The following is a 12791-nucleotide window of genomic DNA, read 5'->3' as shown; positions in this document are numbered from 1 at the left end:
CGGACGAATCAAAGCGCGGGTCGTCCCGGACCCATTCCAACAATCTCGTTTTCGTGTCGATGGTCGCCACGACGTCGCCCGGTACCACCAGGACGGGACCAGGGTTGCTGGCGCTGACAAGTTCGAGCTTGTTCGGACCCTTGATGTCGATGGCAACATCTTCCATGCCGGAAGCACCGAGATAGTCGGCTGCCGCTCTGAACCACGCGCACGACCTGACGTGGGGGTACATGAAAGTGTCCTTGGAAAAGTCGATGAGTTGCTTGCAATCTGTCCTTCGAGCGCCGGCGGGAGCCTCAACATTTTCGCTTTCTTCAGGCTTGATGGTGTACGAGACTTCGAGATCGCAGGCCACCCCATCGATAGTGACTGGGGTCGTGCTGTACAGGGTGTGCTCGTACTGAGGGTAGCCATCTGCGTTCGTCGAACCGTCCCACTTGAACACGAGTCGTCGTGACGATCCAGGCTCCACGATACACCAGCCGTCGCCGGTCGTCTCATACTGCCATCCGCCGGAACTTGCAAGTCCCTCAACGCCGTCGTTAAAAGTCGAGGGCGACATGCTGTCCCATATCTCCTTGAAGCGAGTGTGCAGGTCCGCCAGTGTGAGATTGGACAGTGCTGAAGCTGGTAGCGGGGGTTTAGCCGCTCCCGCATCCGCAAGCAACAGGTAAGTCTCCCCGTCGGGCGCGGCGAGGCTACACCACATCGTCCACCCTAGAACTTGCGAAGCTGCACTGACAGCACTGAACATGAGCTCTTCTGCTCGGGCGACGGGGTTTGGCGAACTAACAGTGATCGCGTCTGATTTCAGGTCCTTGTTGTTCAAAGCCTCGCCCATCAGTTGCAGGCGCTTCACGGGAGCGTCGACCTTCTCCTTCCACTGAGGATGTGCCCATCCCCACGTAAGCTTCGCCGAGTTCTGATGAGCCGCTATGGCCCCAACAAACATACAAGGTAGTGTATGGGAGCCAGCGGTGATAGTGCGAGCGGCGAAGTTGATGGATCCCTCCGAGCTGCTGCACCCCATCGCGTCCTGGAGTACGAGTCTCCACAGGGCGGTACGTACACAGGACCCTTTGGCGAACTGGTAAAGGCTCTGCCCGTCCGAAAGGTCATACTTTATGCCGTTCTCCATTATCGCCACCACCCGAGGATTGCCGCCTAGGGTCGTAGTTATCGTTTCAACGGTCTCGCCACCAAGGAATCCCGGGTGTTTCGTCCGCTTCTTCGTAATGTGCTTGTAGCCCGCCTCCGTCTTCTCCGTACGCGTCGTGGTCGTCGTCTGCGCCTCCTTTGAGCTTGTGCAACCCATGTTGGTGAATGTGGATGAGTGAAGGATTTCGCTGACAAGAGACCTCTCGTTCACATGAGACCATGCACGGCCTCAGTGCCAAGACCAAACAGCACCCCATGATTGCCGTCGTCGGATCCGGTCGGTTGATGTGTGAGGCACGACTTGAAGCCCCGTGACATGAGATAACGTACGCTTAATTCATGATCCACCATTCACGATCCACCATTGCGACGTCGACAGGCAGCCGGTGGCGGAGCCGAGGAGTAACGTTGGTCCGCTTGTAGCAGATTCAGAGGCTTACGTAAAAAGGCACACATATGCTTACCGGGGCACGCTGAACAGCCGAACGAGCCGCCCAGATACTGCTCCGCCCGAGTCGAGAGACACGAAACCCCCTCCGCTGGCTCCCGTGCCATCAATCTCTGTCTTCCGGCTCGTATAGTGTAGGTGGTTATCACCGTTCGTTGTGGAATGCATCCGAGCTGACCGCTGTTCGACTCAGCGTGCGAGCACTTTTTGTGCACTCTCCTCGTCCTGTGGAGCAATGATATGAAGCGCTGAAGTTCTCATGTCGAGTGATAGAGATGGAGTTAAATTTGGTGATAGGCACCAATCCAGGCACCTCGATTCAGGTCCGACATGCCAAAGTGTGTGAGTCAAGCGGTGTGGCCTACGCGCGGACGGCACGGACCTGCGATCGGCGTGGTTCCTCGAAAGCCGAAAGCAGAAGCAATAGCTGATCTGACTATAAGGAATGCTTCTGAGCTTCTGCGCTCCTACCCTACACTTGTCGGTTGATCGTCATACTTCCTCGTTCAAAGCGTTTGCGTATGACCCATGACCAAACTGTCCAACTCATCCAACAGCAAGGCAACGATGGTCAAGCACAGACCGGATAAGCAGGCGCAGCACGAGAGACAGGGGTTCAGGCAGCATGATGCATGCTAGGTGAGTTTCTCTCAGATCAGGCTCAACCCTCTGCTTTGAGCTTTCATCCATCACCGGCCGAGTCCGCTAGTGGCACTGTAGTCCGAAGTGGCACGACTTCGATGAACCAGGCAATGACGTTCCCAGCTGCATGTCACTGTTACGTACATGCATGTGTGAAAGACCCTTTTGCTCTCAGACGTCCGACGGTCTTGTCAGCTAGCTGGTCTGGTGCTCGATCCTTCAAGACGACGGTGGACTGCACATCGGGTCTATTCCCGCCCAGCGTGGATTCGGACGCCCTGCTATGTTTTGGGCGCAGGAGTGACTGCCAGGGGGCGTGCGGCACCCAAGCACCCGTAGCATCTCCAACGCCCGTTCCCACCGATCCCACCATGGCTTTCCCCGCATGTGCGAGCGATGTCTTCTCTCGGAATCAGAATCACACTCAGTGATCGTCCTCACTCCAGCCTCAGCCTCTCGCACGCTCAACTCATCGCTTTGCTGTACTCGTCTCTCACCATCACTCCTCGCTCGTTCTGACCAACGATGAGCTCATCCCCTCCGACACCTTCTCTCTCCATCGGCGGCGGACCCTTCGACGTGCCGCTGTCCCGTAATCATCTCTCCGCACCCTCAAGAGCAACTAAGCCCATCATGGGTTTGAAGGTGAGCTTCCGCTTTGTTACTATCCTCTGAGGTATCAGCGCGACCATCGAGTTGTTGACCCCGACGGTGGCTCCGACTGTGACCACCTGTCTCCCCCGCTGACCATGAGCGGCGCAGGTCCTTCGACCAGGCCCGTCAAGTCGGCGAAGCGAACACCCAATCCTCGTGTAAGCCGCTTAATTTCCTTGTCTTCCTTCTAAGACACTGACAGCTCTTAGATCGATGTCATTACCATTCTCGACAGCGACGAGGAGAACAACGCGCCAGCTGCGAAGCGCGCCAAGATGAATGCAAAGACCAGGTCGTCAAGCTCCACCGCCCAGCAGCGCGGCAAGAGCAAGGTTCGTCCATCACATGTCTTCCCTCCCCCCGTACTAACACTTAGGCCAAGTCATCGGTGCCTTATACGGCGCCCATCTACGTGACCACCTCCGCCAGCTCAACCAGCTTGAAGGTACGTCGCTCTGGTTTACGTTCTACCCGTAGCTGCTCACGTGTAGACAATCCAGGACTTCTTCCGTCCCCCAAGCCGTACCACTGCCAAGGCTTCTCCAGTTGTCGACGACTGCAAGCTCAATGATGCTGTGGTGAGCGCCGAGACTGAGGCATTCTTCGCATCGTGGCGAGCTCGGCAGGTTTGGTCCCAGCTCCTCCCCCGGCGGCGTCGAGCTCTTGGGACCCCGCCCCCGTACGTCCTGCCTTCCCCCTCAGTCACTGACAAACAGCCGCCCGTTCGCACCGACGATGACATCAAGGTTGTCCGCTTCTCCAAGGGCAAGGGCAAGGAGAAGCCCGAAGTCGGTAAGTGCACTGACCGCCTTCCCTGGATCGCCACTCACCGCCCCAGGACGCGCGCCAGCTCAAGAAGCACACGGACGCCAAGGCCCGCGCCGACAAGGCCAAGCTCGAGCAGCAGGAGAAGAAGGAGAGGAAGTCTCAGCGCGACGCTAAGGTACGTGCGCCTTCCTCGGTGGTGACTGACCCAGTGCAGCGCAAGGAGCTGAAGAAGCGCCTCGACGCCGAGTCGGATAGGGATTCATCCGACGATGAGGTATGGATCACTGGTGTCACGTCGCTGACGACAGGAGCAGGACAACTCATGGGCTCTCCCAAAGGAGCTGTACAGGTGCGGGCATCGAATCATCGAGGTGAGTTCCTTCACCTTTTGAGCTCTGCTGATGTCAGTACAAGCCGGCAGATAGAAAGCAGGGCAAAAAGAAGGACCTGGGACCTATCAAAGTGGTGAGCAATCGCGACAGAGATCATCCGCTGACCCTAGCTCAAGGGCCTCCCGACGCTCGAAGCCGGTCAAACTACTCTGCATGACTACTGGTGGCTTGTGCGGCTGACCATGTGAGCTGTGCTGACTTCAGACTTATGAGGAGATGTATGGACCGGAGAAGAACAATGAGGTCCCGCTCGATGACAAGCAGCAGGAGGATGCCGCCAATGCTGCCGATGCCCCAGCGAGGTTGTTAACCACGTCCGGATCGGTCAGCAGTCCATCCGAGTCGGCCAGTTCATCTACGTCGCTCAGCAGTCCATCAGCGACCTCGGCCGGTCGTTCAGCCTCCATCGATCCTCCTCCCCCATCTAAGCCCAAGCCCGATTCTCCAGCCCCCATCTCCCCCAGCAGCGCGCGAACTGCAGACCACGACAGTATCGACGTACTTGACAAGATCGCACACTCCCTCGAGTACATCTACCGGCAACGCAACTTGAACCTGTACTTCGAAACCGATCTCAACTCGACGTCGAAAAGAAACAAGGTTGCGAATGACGTCCTCGCCAATCTCGCCCCAGGGGCTCTGCAGATCCTCGCTGACGGCAGGCGTCTGGCAGTTCCCCCTATATAAGTAAGTCCACAAGGGCATGCTCCAGGCCGCGATCGACCGCATCGCCGCCAGGCGCATGCTTTCTCTGTTTCGAGACCGTCTCCGGACCCGAGAGCAGAGGCAGAAGGACATCCACAAGCGCATGAAGCCTGGCGCGTTGGAGTTTTTGAAGATGCTGTCAAATGGACACTTCCCCGACACCGAGGAGCTGCTTCGCCTTCTCCCGGTCTCACTCCACCTTTCCAAGTGGGGTATTTACGCCCGTGCCGCTCTTCCCCTGGTTCCAGGCCTGCCCCTGCTCATCTACGTCGGCTCCTCTTGTTGCATGTCGGTCCCCATCGGCGGCATGGCCAAGCGTGCATACACTCACCTGTATCGCATGAGCTCGCAAGAACGCACGTGAGTTCTCCAAGTCTGGCAGTCGACTAACTCTTTTGACCCGATGCGTTCATGTCGGAATTGACGAAGAACCCGGAGCTCTACGTTGTAGGCTTCTTCGAGCTCTTGGCCCTGACCGACTTTGACTACACCACTGCTTCTCGTAGGCAATTGTTCGACAACTGCCTCATGACCGTGATCGGGGAGGGCGTGCTCGCCGAGATCGCCGACGCGTACGGTAACTACGGCATGAGAACCACCTCCGGTGTCAAGACAAGGGGCTGCAACAGGGACGAGCCGTTGGCTCAAGCGCTTCACCTCCCGAGGAAGGTCTACTGCTGGTAAGCCCTTGATGTGACACATTCACTGATTCCAGTCCTCACGACGGTTGCGGTGAGGAACGAGAGACATACCAAGGCAGGCGCATGCTTGCTCTGTTCTGCGACCCTCTCTCCAGGCCACATCGCCCGAAGAGCGCCTGAAGCCCGGTGCGATGCAACTGCTGGAGTCGCTTGCCAAGGGCCACTGGCCCGACGTCGAAGACCTTCTCGAGCTCCTCCCCGTTTGTCTCCACCGCTCTGTCTGGGGCGTATACGCCCGTGTCGCCTTCCCTCTGGTTCAAGGTCTTCCCATCCTCATCTACGTCGGATCAAGCTGCTGTATGACGATTCCGGTCGGCGGTATCGCCAAACGCGCGTACCGTCATCTGTATCGCATGTCGTCCCTCGAGAAAACGTGAGTGACCCTGGATCTGCGTTGGTTGACGCTCCAGCCCCGATAGGTTCACCGCCGAGCTCTCGATGACCCGGACCTGTACGCCGTCTCGTTCCTGGAGCTCTTTGCGCTTGACCAGTTCGACATCACGTCGGCCACGCGTAAAGAGCTCTACGAGAACTGCATCTGCACCGTCATCGCCGAGAGTGTGCTTGCAGAACTAACCAACTCGTACAACGATTACGATAGCAAGACAAAGACTGGAACGAGCGTCATGGGCTGCTACTCGGATGAGCCCCTCGCGCAGGCACTCCACCTGCCGCGTGAGGCAACCTACTGCTGGTAAGCTCATGCCAGAAGGCGTCCACTAACCCAAGTTCGTATGCGGGCTGCGAGGAGGAGCAGGAGACGTACCAGGGGATGGTGGCGCACGTCCAAGATGTGCACGACGGCGCGTTCGGTGAGTGTCTAACGTGTCGATCAACGCCTGACTGTGCAGAGCACGTTTGTCCCTGCGGGCGTCAGTTCTTGTATAAGACCGACCTTGAGTCGCATGCCGTCAAGTACGACCACCGCCCGTACCGCTGCGAGCGGGGCAACTGCGACAAGGCGTACCGGAAGCTCAAGGAGATTCTGCGCCATCACCGTGACCACGACGCCGAAGGCGGTAAGTCTGAAACGCAGACAGCGCTGACTCAAGCGTTCCTTTGCAAGGAACAAGGCTGTAAGTCCTGTCCTGTCCTGCCACCCCTTCCTTGCTCTGCACATTGCTGAAGTTGGCAGTTCTGCGTTGCACTACATGCGAATACACCACGCACCTGGACTCAACCCTGAAAGACCATCAGGCGAAGGCGCACAACAAGGTAGATGGTTGTCTCGGCTCTCGAACGCGTGAGCGGCAAGCGCATCTTGACCACTTTCCACCGGGAGCTCAAGTCCTCCTCGCAGCGCGCTGCCATCAAAAAGAAGATCGGCGACCGTATCACTCCCGAGATGCGCAAGGTTCTCGAGATGCTGGCATCTGGCTCCTTCCCCGAAATCCTGGAGCTGCTCGAGCTACTCCGGGTCGCCCTCCACCGCTCCAGTTGGGGGGTGTACCTTCGCCTCGCTCTCCCACTCGTCCCCGGCCTGCCGATCATTGTGTACATCGGTAGTTCTTGCGCAATGTCGCTGCCTGTTGGCGGCCTCGCTGCGCGCGCGTACACACACCTGTACAACCTGTCCTCCGGCGACAAGATGTGAGTGGCTGTAACAAGGCATCTCATCTGACAAGTAGCAGCGACGCTTTCGCCTCTGCCCTTCTCGAGGATCCGTCCAAGTACTGCGTGGCGTTTCTCGAGGCATGGACTCTCGAAGACTTTGAGTTCCTGACTGCTTCCCGCCGCGAACTGTCGGATGCATGCATCCTGACCGTCATTGCCGAGGCGGTTATGGCCGAGCTCTTTGACACGTACGCGCGCAGCAGTAGCCTCACTACGCCCTCGGGGATTGCCGTGTCGGGGGCCAACCGCGACGACCCCTTGACCCAGGCCCTTCATTTGCCCGCCCATGCGACGTACCACTGGTAAGTGCATATGACGCGCCCACTGCTAAGGCAAGTCCATTCGATGACTGCGACCACGAGGAAGCAACGTACGCCGCGATCAAGGCGCACATCGACGACGTCCATTGGGGCGAGTACGGTGAGTTTTACGATTAACACAGGCCTCGTCTAACAAGTAGAGTGGGACTGTGAGTGCGGGGAAGAATTCATCTTCAAGGTAGAGCTTGAGCGACACGCGCACTCCACTGGGCATCGACCCTACCGTTGTCACAGAGGCACATGCAAGTCTGCCTTCAAGCAGTTGAAGGAGCTCAACAGCCACGTGAAGAAGGTGCACGAGGCAGATTGTGAGCCTCAAGGTGCTGGGTCTCGCTGACCGAAGACTATGTGTGCACGGAGGACGGATGTGGCAAGGTCTTCAAGCGCCTGAACTCGCGCGAGAAGCATATCAAGTGCATCCATCGCGGAGAACGAGGTAAGCTGTGTCAGTAGTGTTTCGACTGACCAAAGATTGGCCGTGCCCCGAGTGCGGTCGGGAATTCCGGACGAACTGCACTCTGGACGACCATCGCTACACAGGGCACGGGGTAGGGGAGCGCGAGAGTAAGTCCAACCCAACCTTCCCTTCCTTATCCTGCGCACTTGCTGACGGTGGCAGCCCTCGAGTACTTCATGTCCCTACACCACTCACCTTGCTTCCACGAGGACCATGTGAGGACGCAGGAGGTGGCTGCCGGCCAGGAGAAGTTCACTTGTCCCATCTGCAACGCTTCCTTCCGTTCCGGCAAGGCACTTGGCAGTCATGCTCATCGGAAAGGCATGTCACTTGAGTCGCTTCTAAGTACGTCTCGCCACCTGGATCTTGTCTAACTTTACAGCGCACGAGTGCAAGAAAGGCTCTGGCAACAATCGTGCACAATCACTACCCTCAAGCCTCATTCGATCTCTACGCTTACCCGCGCCCAGCAGGTAGCTAGTACGCCGTTCATTCATACGCAGCGAAAGCACATATGCATGTATAACATTGAAGATACCATTACAAGCTGCAGGGCCAAATCAGCAGCTGTACAAGAAGCACAGAGCTGTGGGCTGTGGGAGCTTGTCACTCCGACCTTCGTTCAGGTCTGGAGCATCCCCATCTGCTCGCGCCTCGAAATCAGCAGTTTCTCATCAATTCTAAGATAGAAAGACCCCTTCTAGGTAGCTCTTTCTTCGCCATACCCGGTCTCGATTCCAGCTTCTGGCTGTTAACTTAAAGTGAGGTTCGAAGTCAGCGACAAGGGACGTTCTTCGAAGGCTGCCACTCGTTATTTTACTGAACTCAACACCCAGGTCCTCTCTTCTCCTCCCTGCTCTTGAATACCTATCGCCGACAGCCGCACCCTGCACCTCGTGCAAGCCTCGACCGCCGCCTTCAGAGATTTAGTAAGTCGTGCACGGAAGAGCGTGAGGTGATTCACAATCCGTCTGCATCGATGTCCACAGAATATCGGTCTTATTGCTGTCGGCCGGATTGTGGTAGATACGGCTTGTGTACGGCTCGCGAGTGTGGTGCCCATGCCGGTTTGAGGCGAACGTGATGGCCGTGTTGCAGGACTCCTCGTGGCAATAGAAGCTTTGCCTGTCGATGTCACGTTCGATGGCGACGAGGTCCACCCATCTCGTGATGAGCTGACTAGATGTGGTCCAGAGAGTTTATCCGTGAGAGCTCCATGGCGCAGGCGTCACAGTATCGCGACAAGGTCTCGTTTGATGAGTGAAGCAAGCGAACGTGTCGCAGCCTGAGGCGCAGGCGATCTTATCGGTTGGGTCATTCGTGGTGAAGGTGAGCGAAGAACCGTTTACCGAGCTCGGACACCTCAGCCCTTCTGGTGGCCCTAAGCACCTCATGGCGACTGCCATTCCCTGTCACAGGTTAGGTTTCCACAGGCAATGATCCCAGCATGCATTGCCTACCAGATGTCAGAATGCAGACTGCAATCGCATACGTCGCGCGTTCGGTAGGAGAGGATCAGTGCTTTGCAAGTTGCGCGATCATCGATCGGCATCTGGGGGCGGGCCGCGCCTGTGTTGTCGCGTGAATCGCGAGGGCAGAATCTCTGTGACAGGAAACGTCGAGGGAGTGTAAGTCGAAGGTCCGAATGTTCAAGCCGGAGAGTGAGACAAGCTGGTGGAGAGCACGACGGGATGCGTTGCGAACAGCTGGATCGAACATGCAGAGAAGACATCAAGTTGGCTGGAAGTGCAAGTGAACAATGCGCGAGTCATTTGCGCCCTCAGGGCACGTGGCTAACGGCGGCCAGGTCCGCAGATCATCGGCGACCGCAGGTGCGAAGCCGTCGCTCTCGGAGTTGAGGTCGAGAGGAAATGCCGCCGTACTGTCCACCGATGCATGATGCTCACCATGCCTGCGACCCTCACCGAGCTGTAGAATAATTAGTGCGGTGTTTGGGAAGCCTGTAATCAAAGTCGGCTGCCTCTACGTCGACAGCAGTCAGTAACCGGGACATGAGCTGGCTCACTGTGGCACATCACCCCGGCCCTAACCACTTCACCTCGAATCCACCTGATCTCTGCTATCCGTCAGTCCCAGCGCGCCCAGAGCGCTCGCGCTCGCCTGCACTAGGCTTAAGCTGCCTATATTACAAGTACATCAAACGTATGTCATCACAACTATACGGTATGAGACCCGAGACGGGGAGATGAGCAGCCAGCTTAGAGGGAAGTGTCAACGTTCTTAACACCGGCCTTCTTCGCGCGCTTGACGAGCTTCGCAGTGCTCTTGTTGCCTCTGAGACCTCCGCCCCAGTGCTTGCTGATCTCGTTGTGCTTCTCGAGGTAGTTGGCCTTGGCGGCAGAGACCAGAGTGGCAAGGGCCTGAGCGTCCTCGGAGCGGACCTCGGTCAGGGCGGCGACGGCGGCGGTCTTCTTGTTGACGGTAATTCCAATACGGCTCTTGTTGTTCACAATGACATAAGGAACGCCCTGCTTGCGGCAGAGAGCCTGGAGAGTCAGCGCTGCAGGAGGTGACAGATGTCGTAAGGAGAAGGTGGGGTGGAGCAGGTGGAGGTGGAGGTCCCACGTGACTGAGATGGAGGTGGAGGAACGGAACTAAAACTTACGGGGAGGAAAACGACGAGCTCGATGGGGTCAACGTCGGCGGCGATGACGACGAGCTGAGCCTTCTTGGCCTCGACAAGGGCGACGACGTGGTTGAGGCCGTACTTGACGAAGAGGGGCTTCTTGGAGTCCTTGGTGGTGGAGTCCTTGGTCTTGTTCTCGGCCTCGGCCTGGAGACGGGCCTTCTTCTCCTGCTTGGACTCAGGCTTGTACTTGTTGAGGAGGGTGAAGAGCTGAGTAGCGGTGTTCTTGTCAAGAACGTTGGAGAACTGAGCGATGGCAGGGGGGACCTTGAGGCGCTGGTTGAGGATGACGCGCTGGCGCTGGAGGCGAACGTACTCGGGCCACTTGACGAAGCGGGTCATGTCGGTCTTGGGGCGGATGTCACCACCTGGCGGTCAGACGAGCGGATTGTCAGAAGCACTTACCAATGCCGAAGGTGCGCGAACGCTTCTCGAAGAGAGGGTTCTGGGCGGTCTTCTTGGCGACCTTGGTGCCGTAAGGCGCCGAGGCGGGCTTCTTGGACTTGGAGGTAGCGGCCTTGGGCTGTGTAATTAAAAGGGGTCATTGAGACAACGTCAGCCCTGGTTCCAATGCAGAGAGAGGAGGGCATCACGCAGCTCTAAAGCATTGCTGGTCGTGAGACCGAGCAAGCTTGCACAGCTCGACCTGGCACGATGGCTCAGGTTGCGTCAAGGGGAGGCATTGCGAAATCTCGCAGACCCGTCCCCGTGCTGTCGATCCGAGGTCATTTCCGCGAATCACTAAGTGAGACACGATCGCTCGTGATCCAGATCCAGCACTGCGCGCCACGAAGCACAGAGGCGGTTCAGCAGCTTGAGAGGTTCGGCCTCTAGCATGAGTCACCAGACATCTCCGGGCTCGAGTGGACGACTTTCGGTGAGAAAAGTGTATGCTTTCGCGCACGACGCGTCGAGTTCAAGGCGGGAGCGTGATGCCCTCGTTGGAGGGAGTGAAGCGCACCATTTTTGGTTGTCGTAAGGTGGTAGACTTTTGATGGACGAAGGATTCACCTGTCTCCCGACATCCATCAGATATTCTGCATGCATGCACAACGGAGTTTGAAGAACTGAAATCGGCGTTTCAACGTGTGGCACTTGGGCCTTTTCGATGCTAATCGACTCCAGCCGGGTCCGGCCGCCAGGTCCCGTGGCCCGTGCCTGAGTGAGAGACTGTGTGTCTGGGTCGCTGCTGTGTGCACTCTCGGGCATGTGGTCACTCGGGCACCGGCTCCGAGCGATGTTGACGGCCTCGGAGCCCGTCAGTGCGGCTCCGGTGCAGTAGCATAGACTCGGTTGTGCGTCTACACGCATGCATCAGAAAATTTCTCTGCAAACCGTACGCGCGGCGCTGCCTAGCTCCGCCCCGACCTCGCTGCCTGCTTCAGAACGCCAGAGATGCATCGATCTTGAAGAACCGAAATGCCACAGCCACGTGGTTGCGTAAAATCCCGGCATGTCTCACCAAACGCCGCAGTGGAGGCCAAAGTTGGACGATTTGCTCCCGTCGTCGCGAAATTGGTTGGTGGTTTACGAGCGTTTCGAGCAACTTGGAACTTGCAGCCAGCAACTCGACCACGATGCCTCAGCAGATCACCGACATCAAGCGCTTCCGTGCGTATCGAACGAGTAGGAATCGACCGAGAGATTGTCCGAATCGACGTTGAAGGACCGAATGTTGGAATTGCGGAGTGACGACCTGTGCGGACTCGTGTGAACGAAGGTTCGGGCGGTTCAAGTTTCGGCATGGCGGACAGAGCATGGGACAGGACGGAAGTTTGATCTCGAGGGACAGACAGACGGACAGGCCTTGCGTGTCGTTGTGCTCGTACTCTGCGTGAAACGGACATCTCTCGGCGGACAGAATGAAGTGCGCATGGATAAATGCTGACCCTACAGTCGAGATCGCCCGCCGCAAGGACGCTACCTCGGCGCGCATCAAGAAGACCCTGGTCAAGCCCACCAAGACCGTCGCTGGTGCCAAGGCCAAGGCTGCTTCGAAGCCCCACACCCAGACCAAGTTCAAGATCCGCTGCTCGAAGTACCTCTACACCCTCGTCCTCCACGACTCTGAGAAGGCCGAGAAGCTCAAGCAGTCCCTCCCCCCCGGACTCAAGGTCGAGGAGTTCGCCGCCAAGACCGCTCCCAAGAAGAAGAACTAAAAAGCCTTCGGGATCAGCTTAGATGGGCATAGGTTGGGAGAGTTCTTAGGTGCATATGCATGCGCCGTGTACACTTCGTCATGCGAGCACGAGATTGCAGCAATCACTGACCTGCGAGTTCTGACT

At 57.5% G+C, this 12791-nt stretch overlaps 3 protein-coding genes and 1 non-coding gene across 4 annotated transcripts; 3 read left to right on the top strand and 1 right to left on the bottom strand.

Annotated features, from left to right (window-relative positions):
- Positions 1-1729: 1729 nt before the first annotated feature.
- Positions 1730-1809, top strand: A1Q1_t396. The gene has a single exon. It is a non-coding gene; the product is annotated as a tRNA-His (tRNA).
- A 1188-nt stretch (positions 1810-2997) lies between these two features.
- On the top strand, positions 2998-4749 carry A1Q1_05559 (uncharacterized protein; the record flags this gene model as incomplete). Its single annotated transcript, XM_014322236.1, has 7 exons — positions 2998-3060; positions 3112-3234; positions 3285-3347; positions 3403-3690; positions 3741-4041; positions 4092-4135; positions 4267-4749. The coding sequence occupies 7 exons, from the start codon at positions 2998-3000 to the stop codon at positions 4747-4749; spliced, it is 1365 nt and encodes a 454-aa protein (XP_014177711.1).
- A 5329-nt stretch (positions 4750-10078) lies between these two features.
- On the bottom strand, positions 10079-10848 carry A1Q1_05558 (ribosomal protein L7Ae; the record flags this gene model as incomplete). The annotated part of the gene is made up of 2 exons (XM_014322235.1): positions 10079-10366; positions 10486-10848. 2 exons carry the CDS (start codon positions 10846-10848, stop codon positions 10079-10081), a joined length of 651 nt encoding a protein of 216 aa, XP_014177710.1.
- Positions 10849-12083: 1235 nt separating this feature from the next.
- Positions 12084-12665, top strand: A1Q1_05557 (uncharacterized protein; the record flags this gene model as incomplete). Its single annotated transcript, XM_014322234.1, has 2 exons — positions 12084-12117; positions 12403-12665. The coding sequence occupies 2 exons, from the start codon at positions 12084-12086 to the stop codon at positions 12663-12665; spliced, it is 297 nt and encodes a 98-aa protein (XP_014177709.1).
- Positions 12666-12791: the final 126 nt, after the last annotated feature.

This window comes from Trichosporon asahii (genome assembly GCF_000293215.1).
Source record: "Trichosporon asahii var. asahii CBS 2479 unplaced genomic scaffold scaffold00071, whole genome shotgun sequence".
NCBI lineage: Eukaryota > Fungi > Basidiomycota > Tremellomycetes > Trichosporonales > Trichosporonaceae > Trichosporon > Trichosporon asahii.
The sequence above is the reverse complement of the archived record's forward strand: the minus strand, read 5'-3'. Positions and strand labels throughout refer to the sequence as shown.